The sequence below is a fragment of the Arachis hypogaea genome, chromosome 1, assembly GCF_003086295.3.
Source record: "Arachis hypogaea cultivar Tifrunner chromosome 1, arahy.Tifrunner.gnm2.J5K5, whole genome shotgun sequence".
Lineage (NCBI taxonomy): Eukaryota > Viridiplantae > Streptophyta > Magnoliopsida > Fabales > Fabaceae > Arachis > Arachis hypogaea.
Window position 1 is genome coordinate 7,759,718 of NC_092036.1, and position 18,473 is coordinate 7,778,190.

The 18,473-nt window shown below is 29.4% G+C and overlaps 1 protein-coding gene and 1 long non-coding RNA gene across 2 annotated transcripts; one reads left to right on the top strand and one right to left on the bottom strand.

The window, feature by feature from the left end:
* The first annotated feature begins 520 nt into the window (after nucleotides 1-520).
* Nucleotides 521-5,035, top strand: LOC112794002 (uncharacterized). The gene is made up of 4 exons (XR_003198689.3): nucleotides 521-1,189; nucleotides 1,368-1,715; nucleotides 1,858-1,938; nucleotides 2,361-5,035. It is a non-coding gene; the product is annotated as an uncharacterized lncRNA (long non-coding RNA).
* A 9,481-nt stretch (nucleotides 5,036-14,516) lies between these two features.
* On the bottom strand, nucleotides 14,517-15,143 carry LOC112700850 (agamous-like MADS-box protein AGL80). The gene has a single exon (XM_025751987.3). The coding sequence runs from the start codon at nucleotides 15,141-15,143 to the stop codon at nucleotides 14,517-14,519; it is 627 nt and encodes a 208-aa protein (XP_025607772.1).
* Between the last annotated feature and the right edge of the window lie 3,330 nt (nucleotides 15,144-18,473).

Here is an 18,473-nt window from a genome sequence, read left to right on the forward strand (position 1 = left end):
AAAGGATAAGAAAGTAACAGAAATAGAAAAAAGAGTAAAATAGAGAACAAATTTTTACCAATTCTTTTTAACTATTCTCAAATTATTTACTTTTTGAATTTTTAAAGTAAAATTCATTTTTAAAAAAAATTTAAAATGCTAAGAAAATAACACATCAGCATTAACTCTTCTAAGTTTACTAGTATAAAAGATTTATAGCCCCTATATCTTAGTAGAGTTTAAGTTTTGGAATAGTAACATTTAAATCAAGTAAAAGAGAAATTTGGAGTAAGATATCAACTATCAACGTTTTCTGCCATTAAAATAAAAGTATTTGTCGTCTAAAGAACATAACTTCGTGGCTCTAAAAGAAAACCCAGTTAATATAAGATTCGTCTCTCACTTCTTACCTTTTTATCACTTCGTGGGATACTAGCATATTTGGAATATTAATTTCAATTTATTTATAGTTATTGCATTATGGTTCGTGTTAGATGAGTTTGACTCTTTGCATTTTAGCGTTGTTTAAATACTTAAGTGAAGAGATTTGGATATTTTATAAATTTTGAATTTCCTTTCATTTTTATTTTACCCGTCATTTGATTCTTTTTGTGGTAGGATTTAGGGTTGTTTAGTTAAGAATGAGTTGTTGGTTTGGTTAGGATTATTAAGTTTGTAATGTTTGGTGTTATCTCTGTTTTTTAAAGTAGATGACTACAATACATATTGGAGTAAATATCTATAGTCATCCGTGAGATTTGTGCAAATATTCAATATAATCATCAAGATTTCAATTTTTTCATTGTAGTCTTTCAGATAGAACTCCGAGCATTTAAAGTGGTCTCTCAGCATATTTTTTGTGATGCGGAGCACTGACGTGACACCCTCCTTCCTTTTTCTCGCAAAATATCCCAATCTTTTCTCTTCTGTTTTCTTTCTCCATCGAACCTCTCATTTCTTTTCTTTTCATCACTGTAAAATCCTCCAAGCGTAACCACTCTCTCTCCCAAAGACCGCAGCTCAATGGCGGAGGAAGAAGTTGTTGCACCTTCTGCCAGCCCTCTTCCCTCCAATTGCAAACGCAAGTTCGAAGATCTCGATTCTGAGCCTACCGAATCTAATGCCAAATCCAACCCTGACGATAACAACGTCGATGCCGCGGTTCCCGACGACGGCGACAACAAGCGCCCTCGCCTTGACAACGACCTAGGTACTTTATTCCTCTCTTTATCTCGCGCCTCACACATTTTTCATACAGTGATGCCAACTTCGACTTTGCATCTGTATAATTGATGATGTAATTATCATTTCAGCTAAATTATCCTTTAAAAAATTGTTGATTTTGTTAATGACGTGGAGAAGAACAATGTTTCTGTGTTTTTTAACAGCTAGGGCAAATGCAAATGAGCATTAGGAGGAGCAGTCTCACAAGCCTGTGGAAGAAACAGAGTTGATTTAGAAAGTGCTGTTTTAAAGGATGGTGAACCTGCTGAGCCCAAGAATGATTCAAAGACGAGTGCAAATGAACAAGGTTCTGGTGAAGTTGCCGAGCCAGCTGAGTCCCAGGATGTGCCATCCGAGGGCCAGGAGGTGCCTGCTGAGGATGCACATGAAAAGGTAGAGAAACCTCCTGAAGAACCGGCTAAGGACTCAGCCGAGCAAGACCTACCACCAGGGATAAGGAACCACATTTAGTTGATAATGCTTTAGAGAATGTGGAGATTCCCTCTGATAAGGTGTGGATTATAAAGCTGCTTTATTTTGTGAGACTAGTAATACATGTTGTGGAGAAAAACATTGTAATTGCTTTTACGTATCTGTATTTCATTCTAAAGGGCTTTGTTTTCTTTGTTTGGATTTTGTTTTACTTGCTTTTAGCAAGATGCTTCTCCTGGCCAAAATCAACTTACACCTGCCACTAAGACCACGACACGGAGAATTGATGTTCCTAACAATAAGGTATTCCAATTCATGTAGATAGATGCATACATTTGGCTCATTTACATATTAGATTTGTATTTCATGTTTTATGTCCAAAATCCAGTTTGGCTATCCTTTATGCTTTCTGGCATTGAGTCTGTGGCTTTTCTTTTGATAAGTTTTAGGTCATTTACCATAATGATGAGTGATCAAAATTCACAACCTTCTTTACTTATTATTTTTGAATAATTTTCTTTGCATTATATCTTTGACATTAATTATGCCTTATCCAAAGCTTTTGGGGAAAGTTGATGATGATGATACACTGATATAGACGCCCATCTCTTTTCATATGTCCTCACCGGAACCCATCTTCTGTTATTTGGAATTGACATTCTAATAATTAATATAACTATTTGGAAAGCAGTTTCCTTGATAAGATATATTACCTTTGTGTTAAGGTTGGCGTACTTATTGGAAAGGCTGGAGATACAATAAAATACCTGCAATATAATTATGGTGCCAAGATTCATATAACTAGGGATGCTTATGCAGACCCTCAAGACATGAGTAACAGCCCCAGATGGAAGAATGAGTAGAGAGCGATGAATAAGAAGAAGAGATGAAGCTTATGAAAATTTGGGGATTTAGGGTTAGTTATAATGGGAGGGACCAACGTGGGTACAAATTGAAAATTAGCCAGCTCAGCTAGCCGTTGGACCCTTCCAGCCTGGCAAACCGAAGCCGCGTCAGCACTCCGGTGATGACTCATCACCAGAAATATGCCCAGGGACCACTTTGAGTGCTCGGAACTTTATCTGGGGAACTACAATGGGAAAATCGGGATCTTGAAAATTACATTGAGTATTTGCACGAATCTCAGGGACGACTATGGGTATTTACTCTGACCGTGATGGTGATCCTTCACAAAAAAAAGTTTGAAAAAGAAAAAGATGGAAGGATGAAGTACGTAGGAATAGAAGTATGAGGATTATACATTGAACCGATTTTTCATCCAAGACTTGTTGAAATATATAGTATACTAACGTTTCTAAATTTTACAGGTTGAACCTAGAAACAAAGTTGATGAAAATTTGAAGATGCTTAGGATAGATATAGACATAGTTTGGGCTGAATATGGATTGGATAATATCCACACATTTGTAGTATTTATCCGATCGACAAATTGTGGATATTATCCGACCTGCACAGTCATCAGATTGAATCTTATCCGATCCACACTCTAAAAGAATCGGATTGTGAATATTGCACTTGTATCCGCAAATCTGCACACTTAATAAATAAATAATATAAATAGTTAAGTTTAGAAATCAAACACCCTGACCCTAAACATTCATTTTGGCGCTGCACATCTCCCCCTCTCCCCCTCTCCCCCTCTCCCTTCTCCCTCTTCTCATTTCTCAAACCCACATCTAAAGTCTCATCCTCTAATATACTCATCAGTGACCATCACCGCCGTTCACCTCTTCTCAAATCTCATTCGTTTGCCATCTCGCATCCCGTGGCCTTCCATCTCGCATCCCGTCGCCTTTCTGTCTCGCATCCGTCTTCTCTTCCTCACCACCTCGTCGTTTTCTCTTCTCTTTTTTTTCTCAACGGCGCTCCTCTCTCCTTGGATTAGCGGTGGTGTCGCTCTTTTTGTCCTCGACAGTCGCGTTCATACCTTCATCGTGGTTCTTCTCTGCCTCGCCTCTGTTCTTTGCCAATGTCATCATCATCGTTATTTTACGTCTGTTGGGCATTTTAGTCACTATTTTGTTTTTGCTTCTGCTCCAATTTTTTGTCTGCTTGACTCATTCAGTTCTAAGTATCTTCTACTGGTTCCTTTGATGTTTTTTTGTTTTAAAAAAATTAAATAAGAATAAATTTTATGCTCTATAACTTCTTGATTTGTGGCTCTTTTGTATTTTTTTTTTAAATTTCCATGCTATTAGGGTTTGATTCAGGTTTTTTATTTTTGTAAACCTGTTGGTGATCTGTTATGATTTGATTGTAGTTATTTTTCTTTTAAATTCTAGATTTTTTTGGTATGTTATTTTTTGTATTTTAGAGTTAAGATATTAATATAATTTTATTTTTGAATTTTTTGAATTTTAAAGTATATTTTTATTTTTTGTTTTTTGATTGGATATATCCGATATCTGATCTTATCCGTAAATATCAAATCTGATCGGATCTGAGTATAAAATGTGCAGATATTAGATTCGATTCAATGAATTTAATACGAAAAATTTTGGCCATATCCGATCCGATCTGTATGCCGCCCTGACATAGTCATGATTTATGAGGTTGCTTTTATTAATGAGAGGAGGATAGAAGTTTATTGTGAGCATCCAATAAACATCCCACAAATTTTTTATGATGGTGTAGAAAGGAGAGACTATGTCCATAAAATTCCAACTAACGATGTAGTGACTAGTTGTGCAAAGAAAACTCCTACTCGGACTAAGATGAAAAAGGTATAAGGGGTATTGTTAGTGAAGGAGTTAGGACCCAAACTGGTGTACAAGTTCAAGCCCAAGGTCAAATCCAAGAAATCACTATTTCAGCCCATAAAAACCATAATATCCAACCCATAACCCAACTCCCAACCTCCAGAAACTCTCTCCCACGTAGAAACTCTTTCCTCATAGTAATGCATATGCACCAATAAGCCAAATATGATTCGAAGTTGGGATGGAGTTCCCTTACATGGATTATTTCAAAAAGGTTGTGCGGAAATTTAACATCTATCTTGGGAGAAGTGTTTTTTTTTTTTTTTTTTTCAAAGGTGGATCCAAATAAGGTAAGTGTCATTCGCTATGATGAGAACTGTCTATAGACAATATATTTTGCAAGAGGGAACCATCCTGCAAGTTATCAACTTCACCTTCACCAATGAATACATATGTCCGAAAAACTGAAATTGCAACTCGGCTGACGGCAAATGGGTAGTTGATGAACTTGAGGAGAGGCCGAGGACATGTTAGAACTTAGAATATAATTAGAATCAATTTTTTTAACTTTTGATTTATGAAAAGTAGTTTTTTTAAGGAAAGGTTCAAAAGTAATTTTTTTTTTTTTACTTTTGACTTATAAAAAGTAGTAGTATTAATATTTGGTACAATTTTTAAAATTAAATTGCGTCTTTTTAAGAAGTTATTTAGGAGTTTATAGAGATGTTAAAAAAAATAACTTCTCTCATAATACAACTACTTTTTATCATATTTCTATAAAATAAGCACTTTTAGAACTAAAAATTCAAATACAAAATAACTTATTTACAAGCTACTTTTAATATAGTCATTTATTGTTTAAGTTTTTTTTCAAAAATAACTTAATTAAACTGTTTATCCAAACTGGACCTAAGTGCAAAGGAGGCGCATCACAGGCTAACTTTTGTGCCTTAGCTCAATTGGCATATCTCCCCTCTCCACCTCAAAGGTGTGTTGTGTACCTAAAATTGTGTTGTGTACCTAAAATTAGAAGTTGTTCAATTTATTGGGATACCTAAAATTGAAAGTTGTCCAATCTACTGACAAAAAAAAAGACAACACCTTAATTTTTCATGATTAATTTTAGTACTTTAGTCAGCTTGGATAATATATATTTAAAGGAAAAGTATAAGTAGAAGATAATTAGATTTTGACTTTTGAGAAAAAATTAATAGTTAAAAGTTTTAAATTATAAAATTTAAAATTTAGATGAAATATAAACTAATCAATTCAAAATTTCAAACTACAATAGTTTGAATCGGGTGAAGTTAAAAATAAATAAATTTAAAATGATACAATGTCATAATCATTTTAATCAAATTGGATTAAGTTGAAAACTAAAATCAAAGCAATAAAACCTAAATCGTAGTAAGTTATGTTGGTTTTATCCAATAAATCAAACTAAACCATTAAACACACTTTTTAGAAAAATACTAGGGGATCATTATTATTATTATTTTTAATTTATTGTCATGTTACTCATATGCTTTATTTGTAAATTTATATTGGTTAAGTTTTTTAATGTAGCTTCTATTCTTTCTCAAGATCAAGAAACTATCGTTCTTAAATTCATATAAATGTACTAATCTCTAAATTATAACTTTATATATGAGTAAATAATTATGTTTTTCTGAAATAGCTTCTATAATAATCATATAAATTGTATCTAGAGTAAAGTATTGTTTTTGTCCCTAACGTTTGGGGTAAGTGCTAAAGTTGTCCCTAACATTTCAGTCGTTCTATTTAAGTCTCTAACGTTTAAAAATTGACTCAATGTTGTCCTGCCATTAGGGATCCGTTAATAGAATTGATGGCGGGACAAAATTGAGACGATTTTAAAACGTTAGGGACTTAAATAGGACGAAAACATTAGGGACAAAAAAATACATAAAAATAAATTTTAATTTAATTTTATCTTTCAATAAAATTAATTTTTTACTATACATAGTATTCAATTATTTTTTAATTACATCTAAATAAAGTACACTTAATCACATTACTTTTATTTTAAATAAATTTATTTTTTTATAATTTTAAAGAATTTGGATACATTAGAGACAAAAGGTATAATTTATATTTTATTGTATATATATATTCTTTTCTGTAAGTTTATATACTAGTCATTCTACAAATATTTCATAATAACTAAAAATCTTTAAGAGTCAAATTATAAAAAAATAATTTATTTAAAATGAAAGTAATATGATTAAGTGTAATTTGCTTAAATGTGATTAAAAAATAATTGAATACTATGTATAGTAAAAAATTGATATTATTGAAGGATAAAATTAAAATTTATTTCTATGTATCATTTTTGTCCTCAACGTTTTCGTCCTATTTAAATCCGTAACATTTTAAAATTGTCTCAATTTTGTCCCGCCGTCAATTCTGTTAACAGATCCCTAACGGTAGGATAATATTGAGTCAATTTTGAAATGTTAGGAATAACTTTGAGACTTATCCCAAACGTTAAGGACAAAATGATACTTTACTCTTGTATCTATCTATCTTTAATTTTTATTCTATTTATTGTGTTTTTTTATTAGAAGCTTCATTTACAACCTTTTTCTTCTTTACGGTATTGTAAATCAAACCAAATCGTTAAACATGTTTTTTTATCCAAATTGGAGTGGTGGATGAAGGGGAGGTGAGGAGGGTGGCGGTGGTGGGGTTGAGAAGATATGATTGATGGTGATGACAATGGAATGGTGGGAGGTTTAAATATTGAGGAGAAAAAAGAAGAGGAGGAGGAGTAAAACAATATCGTTTAGGCTCAAAAAGCAAAACAATGTTGTTTAATCGTGTCATGTCATTTTTTTTATGACGAAAATGGATGGAAGGACCAACTTGAATTATGTCTTAAAATTTCGGAGTATAATTTGGGTTAATTGAAAATTAGAGGATTAAATTGAGTCGATGTCAAATTTCAGGTGTAATTTTGAGTATTAACTCGTAAGGCACTTCTCCCCTATACTAAATGCTTCCTTATTCATTCTAATTCTACGTCTCCCTCAGTTCACGTTAAAATCCGGAGAAAGTCTATCGCAACAGCATCAACCACAATAAAAAAAAGACTAAAACATATTTTTGTTTATTCCATCGAACTAAAACAAGAGCGAAAAATCAACAGTAAAGTCCAGAATTGGATCCGAAGCTATAGATCACCAAATTACGACGTCAATTACATCAAACCTTTTGAAGCACTAGTAGAGGTAAATTTTAGAGAAACTCCAACAGATGAGTTTTCAAACGTTCTAGTTTCACTTTTTCTGTCAAAAGGGGGACCAACTATTGGAAGAGAGAGATGGACAATCTCCACACACATTTCGAGAGAAGAGAGTTCTTCTTTAAAAAATTTTTGAATGTTCAATAATAACTTGTCACGTGACAAGTTATTTTAAAAATAAATAATTATTAAATTATAATTAATTTATTATTAATTATATTAAATCATAATTAATATAAATAATTATATTAAATTAATATTGAGCATTGTTTATATTATTATATTAAATTATAATTAATTAAAGATTTAATTATTTTGTTGCTCTTTATAATTTTATCAAATTTTTAATTAAGTTCTTATACTTTTTTTTCTTTTCAATTGAATCTTTATACTACTTTTAATTTTGTAATTAGGTCTTTTTCATACCAAAAACATTATAATTAACAGGATTTTCTCTCAAAATACATGCGATCAAAGATCTAGTTAGGTTTTTAATTATGAATACCTTTAATTTGCGAAGAAAAATTCAGTTAACTCTAACATTTTTACACTAAAAAAGGATCTAATTATAAAATTAAAAGTAGCGTAAGGACCCTATTGAAAGAAAAAAAGTATAGAGACCTAATTAAAAATTTGGCAAAACTATAGGAACCAACAGAATAATTAAACATTAATTAAATTTATTTACATAAAAGATAAATTTAATTTTTACCCATTACAAAATAATTTTTAGTTAAATTTTTTGAATTTATATATATATGACCGTTGTATGTATATTATATAATATATATATATATTAATAAAAATATATGACCGTTATCATTATTATTAATAAATTAATATTTTATTATTCTATACATACTATTTATATACATTTTTATTCTCATAATTTCTTCTACTCTTTTTCACCTTTTTTTAAATTTACGAAATCAAAGTTTTACTGATATTATTTTTTGTTCAAAAAAATAGATCTAAACTAATTCAACTCTTTTTTCAATACTTACAAAATTTTTCTCAAATATCAAATACCCAACAATTTTAAATTTTAAACTTTCAAATTCCAAATCAAAATTTTACATACACTACCAAATACATTTCAAAATCCAAATCTACAAAATCTTCATAATTTCAATTTTAAAACTCATTATAATAATCAATTTTCGATTTTTCAACCACATAATCAAAATTCACAAACACCACATTTTTTATTTTCAACTATATTTAATCTCTCTATCGAAAATTTACTCCAACCTCTTTCCAGCTCAATTCAGTGCACCAAAACATCACTCATCTGGTATTAGTAGCTTTTCTAACCCATCCTTTCAAACTCCAATACAATCTAGTCCAAATTCGTAATATTTAGATTTTTCCAATCTTCGTAGATTATATGATATTGACTTCAATGGTGTTGATATTGAAAATAGTAGGCAAGATAGTATTCAATATTGACAATAGAAAGAGGATGAGATGTTGATCAGTGCATGGTTAAATGTTTCAACTGATCCTATGATTGGTATCGACCAAAAAGGCGAAATATTTTGAAATCAAATTCACAGCTATTGTGTAGAATTTAGCGTCGACATGAAAATGGGGTAGTTGCATATAAGAAATGATGATATAAGATCAACAAGGCAGTTACACAATTTGTTGGTTGCTACAATCAACCTAGTCAAAACATAAGGAGTGCTTCGAACGCTGATGATATAAAAGAGTTGGCCTATAAATTTTATTCCACAAATTATAGTTAAAAATTCACTTTTGAGAGACATTTAAATATAATTCGTTTGGAACAAAAATAGAGAAGCCAACTACCTACACAAAGTGGAGGCTTAAAGAAAAACAAGGTCAATGCAACCGGAGCATACTCATCATCATCAAATTCAAAAATACTGTTAATTGAGAAAACTAGTGTAGCCTCTCCCGTTCGCCCACAAAGATCAAACAAGAGCAAGAGAAAAGGAAAGGGAAAAACACAAATGGCAAAAGATCGTAACTTTACTGGCATATTAGGTAGCATTGACTGCATGCATTGACAATGAAAAAATTGTCCAAACACGTGGGAAGGTATGTACATGAGTAGTTATCATGGGGTTGCAAGCATAGTACTTGAGTTAGTAGCATATTCAGACTTTTGGATATGATATGCACTCTTTGGAGTTTCTGGTTCAAATAACGATATCAACGTGTTAGATCGTTCACCAGTGTTTGATGATATTCTAAATGACCGTGTTCTGGAGGTAAATTATACCATCAATGATAATAATTATACTATATGATACTATTTAACAGATGTTATTTTTATCCTGAATGGGCCACATTTATCAAATCAATATTAAAGTTACAAAGGGAGAAATGCAAGTTATTTACACAATACTAAGAAGGACAAAGAAAAGATGTAGAGCGAGCATTCAGAGTGTTGCAAGCACGCTTTGTAATTATACGTGATTCAGCGCGCTCTTGGGAAAAGAAGAAGCTTGCAAACATAATGAGAACTTGTATTATATTACATAATATAATTGTTGAGGATAAAAGAGACACTTATGCAGGAAATTTTGGTCAAGACCTAGAGTGTGACAATGTCAAAAATGGCTTATCATACCTTCAATTGGGAGTGGAAGATTTTAAACCGTACCATCAATTTTTCTAAAAAAATACCCAACTTCAGAATAGGCAACAGCATCGACAATTGAAAGAGAACTTGATTGAACACATATAGCAATTTCACAATATTTGTCGTCAACTATATAGATTAACTATGTTTTTTTATATTAAGTAATTTTACAAATCAGTTTAATCTCGAATTATGTGTTGTGTATTATTGTAATTCATGAAGTTATTAATATTTTTTAATATTAATATTTTGTTAATAGTGAATTACTTTTTGAATTTTATAAATTTTAATAACATTATTGTAAAAAAATAATAACTATATTAATTTTAATTACTTTAATTAATTTAGTAGGACTACAATAAGGACTAAATTTAGTTCCTCCTAATGAAAAAGAGAGATACTTTAAGTTCTTATTTATTGTTTATCATGCAAAAGCTTATATGAAATTATTTTTTATGATAAATGGACCCTAAATAGGAATTGAAATAAGTTTCCTACTGGAGATGGTCTTATGCCTAACAATGATGCTGAGTAAAACGCGAAGTGTTTGAATTTTGATAACTTCTACGCGAGAAAGAGGGACCACCCTCTAAGCCTAAGTATTCTTCAATGACCAATAGGGTACAAATATCATGAGGAAAAGGGGAAAATAATTCGATCCGTCCCATAAGGGAGAGTGCAATAGAGAACCTGAGATTCGGGCGAACAAAATTGAGGAGCTTAGAGCTTTTACTTGATATTCTATTAGAAAGCGCAATTACTGTAATAATCGCGTATTAGGGGTGTATATGAGTTGGGTGAAATTGGGTTCGTCTTAATCCGAATCCAACTCTAAATAATTATCGGGTCTACTTTTGAGATCCTTACCCGGCTTTAAATATGGTAAAATCATATTATTTTCTGGTCACACTAAAACCGGGTCTAAATAGGTGAAGTTCAGACCTTGATAAACTTTATGTCAAAAAATTATGATGAATTTATTAATAAAGAAGAAAAAAAACATACTTGTTGCCGAAAAGTTGATATCCATATTTGAACTTGAATTTGTCTATAAATTTTGATTCCATGCTTTTTTGATCTATTTTCTAATTCAACTAAGTGTGATTAAAAATAGAATAATAAGCTTATAATTAATATAACATAATATTAGAATTAATTTAAAACATATATACCTTTTTTAGTCTCCTTACGTTGCACATAGAACCGAGTGAGACAGAATTCGCCTTGATTCAGACCTGACTCTAAATAACGATCGAATCTATTTTTGAAATCCTTACACAGTCCTAAACCCGATAAAATCATATTAAATTAGTTTCTAAATATTCGGGTCCAAACTGGACTTTTAGATTGAGTCAGAACATGTACACCCCTATCGCATATCTTTTGTATTATGGGTCAGCGAAAAAATGGGAATCGCGGCTTAAGTCATTAAATGTAGGCGCTTTTCAAGAAATAGTATTATATTATTGAATAAATTTCTGTTTAGGTAATATTTTAAAAAAATTAATTATTAAATTAAAAGTTTATATTTTATAGATTATTTTTAAAAAAAATGTATATTTGGAATTATTTGTTAGATTTTTAATTATAATTGAAAATCAATATAATATATTTTTTTCAAAATATACACAAACCAAAGTGGCAATTACTCCAGTACCCTTCAGAAATTAGATGGCAAATTAAATGTTCTTATACATTATCGCATAATAATCTTAATTATACATATATTTAATACATGAAATAAATTTAAATATATTGTATTGTGTTTGATTTAAACTCTAAATAATTAATTTATTATATTATTTTTACGTTCATAGGACTATAAATTATAAAGTTTAAAAAATACTTACACAATTTTATAATATAAGAAAAAATACAGGTAGACAATTAAAATATTAAACAACGTGAACAATGGATATATCGAATATTTAATTTACTAGATGTGCAGATGATTATCCTAATATTAAGATTTAAGTGGATAATTTAAGGTGTAGTGTGTTTTTATTTTATTGGACTAATTTTAAAATCTATTATTTATATTATTCACAAAAATTATTGTTTGCCTGACAAAATTCTATATTTAATGTAATTTTCAAAAGTTTTTTTTTTGGTCTAATTTCTAAATTTGTGTTGGATTAGTTATATTATACCATTTTCTTTTTGTCCGGAAGAAAATGAAGAGAGAGAAAATCCACAGAAATTTTTTTCTGCTTTTCACAACCAAAAAACCACTTTGTTAGCATTAAAGACAATGCTACTCTTTAAGTAAACCACTTTGCTATATATGTTTTATTTTCATTCTTTTTATTTTCTTTCTTATTTTTTCCATAACCAAATAAAGAAAGAAAAACATACCTTTTTATTTTCTCATTTTCTCCAAATAAAGCAAAAATGTACTAAAAGCGTGTAAAACAAATTTATTATGCCAACAAAAACAACCCTTCATCACCCTTGTAGCCTATGAGAACATATATAACAATAAGTGAGAGCAACCTAATAATCATCAGAAATATTTGCAGACATGGTTATAAATGAATTTGATAATGTCAATAGTTTTGTTATTTTTTTTAGGTTTATAATGTTTGGATTTAAAATATTTAAAACATATATAAGTGCTGCATTACAAAATGTACTCTCATTTTTTAGTCAAATTGTAACAAACGATCTAAAAAACTAATAAATCTTTGTTCTCGTCTTTTATACTAAAATATATTATAAGGTCAATAAATTATTTGATATTTTATTATCAATCTCTTAACTTAAAAAGAGAGTAGTTCTCTGTAAAAGTCGATTGATCAGAATAAAATTTTATCATTTTAAGAGCTATAATTATTCATTTTATAAGTTATACTTTACACAAATCTAAGTATACAATTATTGATCAAGCTAAAAAATAAAGTATAGAGTAATGTAACATGATCTATAGAATTTATCATTTTCGATTCGACGTTTAACCAAAAATATTATTTTTATACCTAATATCCAAAAAATATGATATTAGCTAAACCTTAAACTTTAAATTCTAAATCCTAGATCATAAGTATAAAAATAAGGTTTCGATTCAAAGTATTGGCTAACATTAATACAAAAATATTATACCAAATATTTCTCTATATGATATGAGAACAAGTTTTTATTTGTTAAAAAATTCTATTTATTATTAATTATTTATTACAAACGGTATATATTAGAATAAAAATAATCCATAAATATAAAAAATCGATTACCAATCCAACTATCATGTATATATTTATTATTTTTCAAGATTAGTTTAACAAAATTAATTAATTATCAGAATAATTAAACTTAACATAATACAATAATCAAACATTTTATGAAAATATAATTAACTTTTTTTATAAATACCAAATATATATATGAAAAATGAGTTATGCTATGTGTACACTAAAATCAGCCACTAAAGTCAGTCACAGTATAAAATACATGTTGAAATACAAATACACATTGAAAATAAATTAAACCACACATGTATTTATAAATAAATACATTGCATTGGTGGCTGATTTAGTGGTTGATTTTAATGTACAAATAGCATTTTTGATAAAAAAAAATACTAGGAGATCAACACTTTTAGGAGAAAAAAAAAAGAAAAAATGGTTAATATTAGTTTAAATTAAATGTAAGACAAAAAAATTTATGTTTTTAATTTAAACTAATATATGTTTTTAATTTTATAGTGGCGAATGTGTCAAATATTCTATTTTATATCTTTGTAAATTTTCATTGTCCAAAAAGTAAAATTTTTCGGTTTCCTTCTGTATTTCTTTAGTCCGGTAGGCAAAAAAAAAATCTGCTGCGGATCGGAGTTCTATTTAAAGGTTTGTCACTGACTAATAGATTGCTATGTATACAACACGGTATTTGAATATCCGATCCGATACTTGTTTAAGCGGACTCGTGAGCTAAGCACTAGACCAATCCAACTTGGTTAGAACACTATTTTTTATATACTTAAGCACTCATTAAACAGGAAAGTGAAGAAAATGTACAAATAAAAAGATCCAAGAACACTAATAGAACTTCATTGAATACCTCACAAATGATAATTCTTCTTACCACCAATACATTTCATAAGAAAAAAGTACACTTAACTTGTGCAAAAGAAAAAAAACATGCATAAATTCAAAATTACTAAACTATGATGGTGTAAGAAAGGGACATCTAATAATAATAATAATGACAAACATAACATTAAAATCAACCAACATGGGACAAACTCATCATTGCACACCCACTAAGCATGGTTGGTTGGTTTGTTTATTTTTCAAGGATCGAATGGGGCTGGGCGATAATCATTTTGGAAATTATTAGCAGCATCCACAAATGAAAACACACCACCATCGATGATATTGTCCACTTGAGCTTGCTCTTCGTTGATGGTTGCTACTCCATTATTATTGCTACTAGCCCCTTCTTGTCCTTGAAGCTTGCTAATTTGCTTGTCGACCTCCTTGATATTTTGATCAATGATCCATGCAAGATCATTGAGATCAATCATGGTGGCATTGTCAAGGGATTGATAGCCAGCTAAGGATTGAAACATGAGATTGTTCATTTCTTTCTTTCTATTCTCATTTTTTAGTTTTTTTAGTTGATCTTGGCCTTTTTGAATCCTTTGTCTCAAGAAGCTTTCTTGAGACATCATTTTCTTGCTTTGTTCTAATTCAGGCATCTCCTTAAATCTAGAGATCACTCGGTTCACCTCTGATGGCGACGGCCATACCTCTGGCCGTGGATCATCAGAGGTATAGATTATAGCACAAGCATCAACCCCGCAAAGAGTGCTAATTTCATCAACCTTTTTTATTAGACCACTTTTCCTTTTCCTTAGTGTTGCCCTCCTCTTTGAGTCATTTGTTATGTATTTGAGCTCCACTTTCTTTCTAGCCATAATGATGATATGGTAATCAGAAAGATGGAAAATCAAGAATGAAAAGTTATTGATTTTTATTGACTCAATGTCTACTATTGCTCTATTTATGTTGTTTATATAGGATAAATTTTAGATATGCATACAAGTTGAATATCTTAGGTAGCATGTATGTGCATTATCGCCATTGTACAAAAATTCCTGATTTAATTAGAGGGAATTTAAAATAGATTTTAATTAAATGCATTGCCATATGTGGATGGTATAAAAAATCCAAATCTTTTAATGTTTTGTAACAAATAAAATAAACGGAAATATTTAGTAATAAAAAATATTAATAAAAAACAACTAAAACTTGTCTTATTTAGTATTTATTAATTGTTAACAATTAATGTATGCTAAATTAAATAAGATAATTTCTGACTTTTTTTTATCTTTCTACCATTATTGTAAAATAAACTTGGGTAAAATACTGTTTTGGTCCCTAACATTTGGTGTGAATTCTATTTTGTTGTCTAATGTTTTAATCGTCCTCTTTTTATCCCAAAACGTTTAAAATGAAATCAATGTTATCCCACCGTCAAATCCCTCACTAACAACTAACAGAATTAATATACTGCTAATAATATTTTTGTTAAAGTTATGTTTGCTCAACCCTCTTCTTCTACTACCTTCACCCTCTAAAAAGTTCAAATCCCATTTTTCTATTCCTTTCTTCCTCTCCCTTTTACACTATTAATTCTTCAAGAGGGGTATGAGGAGGAAGAAAAAGAGAGTAGGAGAATGGAGTTTGAATTTGTTGAGAGGGAGAAGGTAAAAAAAGGGGTTGGGTAAATGTAGCTTTAACAAAAGCATTATTAATAGTACATCAATTTCGCTAAATGTTAGTGAAGGAATATTTAACGGTGGGATAACATTGATGTCATTAAACATTTTGTGATAAAAATAAGACAATTAAAAAATTAGGATCCAAAATAAGATTAACCCCAAATATTGGGGATTAAAACAATACTTTATCTAATAAACTTTTAAAGCTTTACAATACAAGTCAATAAGGTGTACTGGTGTAGACTTTTAGTCAGAAACAACTAATGTTTATCAAAATTAAAAAATCTAATACATCCTTATATATATATTAATAAATATCCAAACTTACTCTTATGTTTATAAGAGTGGTAGACTTTTTAAATTTTAAAAATTATTTTATACTTATTAAAAGTTATTTTTAATTTAATGTATTAAACATAAATACAATAGCTTTTAGAAAATTATCTTTTAAAAGCCAAATTTAATATGCTACAGTAAAAAAACACCAAATAAACAATTTTATAAAGAATATAGAAAAAAATAAATATTTTATAAGACCAAGAACTTATTTAAACCAAATATTTAATAGTTTGTGATATCGAAATAGGCTTTCGATAAATCATATAAAATGGTAACTACTGGTTTTTTTTCATACTACTCTTTCGATATAGAATTGAATGCTTTTTGAGAAAAAATTAATGCCGAACTCGAAGTGCCATGCTATTATTGCTTAATATTTATTTGGCGAAGACATAGTCTTTTTTTTTTAAGGACTTGTTGGTACTAAGCGTGAGAAAATGCTACACGTTTGGTAATTTCTCCACCTTCCAAAAGAAAAGATCCCATTTTATTAAAGTAGCTTCTCATGTATATCGTCTGTATAACAAGTCATACAAATTGCATAGTATCATAATTTGCTATTCCGGATATTATTCATCGCTTGGAAAATTTATAAACAGATACAAATCTTTCTTGTCCTTCATACTAAGATATATTATAAGGCCAACAACTTGATTCAATATTTCACTATCAACCTCTTAGCCTAAAAAAAAGAGTCGTTCTCTATAAAGTCGGTTGATAATAAAGGATTACCATATGTTCATAACACGCAGCAGAAGAAAAGAAAGTAATCCTAAAGATCTATTTTGTTTTTGAACTTTATTCGAATAATATATAGATCAGATCTAAATATCTTAGGACGTTTTAGTAAAAACTTTATTCTTTGTTGTACGATGACTCTATGCGCATCCACACCGAGATCAACCTTTGCTGTTAACTCCTTGATCAACGGATATCTGATCTAAATTGAGAAACCTCTTTGCAACTCTTTACACACCATAAAATTCTTCTCCAAAAATCATACTCACATACATTTATGAAGGAATAAAACTCTTGTGTTGGTTTTCGTCTCTTTCCTCCACTCTTGGCATATATATATATATATTATGAGATTTATTACTGATTTCATATTTGAATCTTTCAAATTTATGAATCATATCATAACTCAATTTGAAACAAAATCAGTTAAGATCTAATCCAAACTTAGAATTCAAATTTAGAAATAGAATAGCTAATTATTCTCAATTCTCATTTAATATTCTCAATTAGCATATTATTATTATATTTTTGGTGTTAGCATAAAATATAATAATATTCTATTTGAATTAATATAATTATTTATTTGATCGAATCAAAATAATAATTAAATAATTTTACAGCAAAGGGTAGAACACTCGTTAGTGTGTGATTCCATAAGTTCAATACTAAGCGGGTAGTAATTAGTAAATTAGTCATACTCAATTTACTAATTAAGGTTGGCATCTAGCAACACTTCTTAACGACTCGATAGTATGAAGTAATATATTTTTACTAAGAGCCTAAGAAGAACAAAGTATAATTCCTTCCATCTTTCCAACTCTTGATTAACCCTTAAAGTATGGTTTAATTATCAAAATTCTAACTTGTTACTATTATTATAATGAATTGTGAATAACTTAAGAAACTCATTTCTTCATTCATTCAATTTCCTTAGCCAAGATTTTATTCATCTCATTCATTATAATCATAGAGCTCAAACTCTTTACCGAGAGTTGACAGATTTCTTATTGACTAATCATTAATTCTACAAGTATTTAAATCATACCTAATATATCCATTAAACTAGCACCCTAAGGTATTAGGTGCCCAAAATTAAAGTATAATAAATAAATTATTAATTATGATGACAGTCGCTGGTCAAAGGAAACTCTATTATTATATTCATCTTGAGAATATCCTATTGACAAATATGTGATAATTATAACCATTAGAAATTTTTGAAGTGAGTCAGTTTAATGGCCATATCTATATATGCACCATCTATATATATAATTTAATAAATGAGATCTATTAATCTTCATCTAATGAAGACGATTATATATATATATTGATCTTTTTGGATTATTAATGTTCGTTTAATAATCTTAGGTTTAATTACTCTGTTGGTCCCTATAGTTTCGCGAAATTTTCAATTAGGTTCCTATACTTTTTTTCCTTTTAATTGAG

Excerpts from the sequence above, each read along its gene's own strand:
- LOC112700850 (XM_025751987.3), bottom strand. The coding sequence starts at position 15,143 with ATGGCTAGAAAGAAAGTGGAGCTCAAATACATAACAAATGACTCAAAG.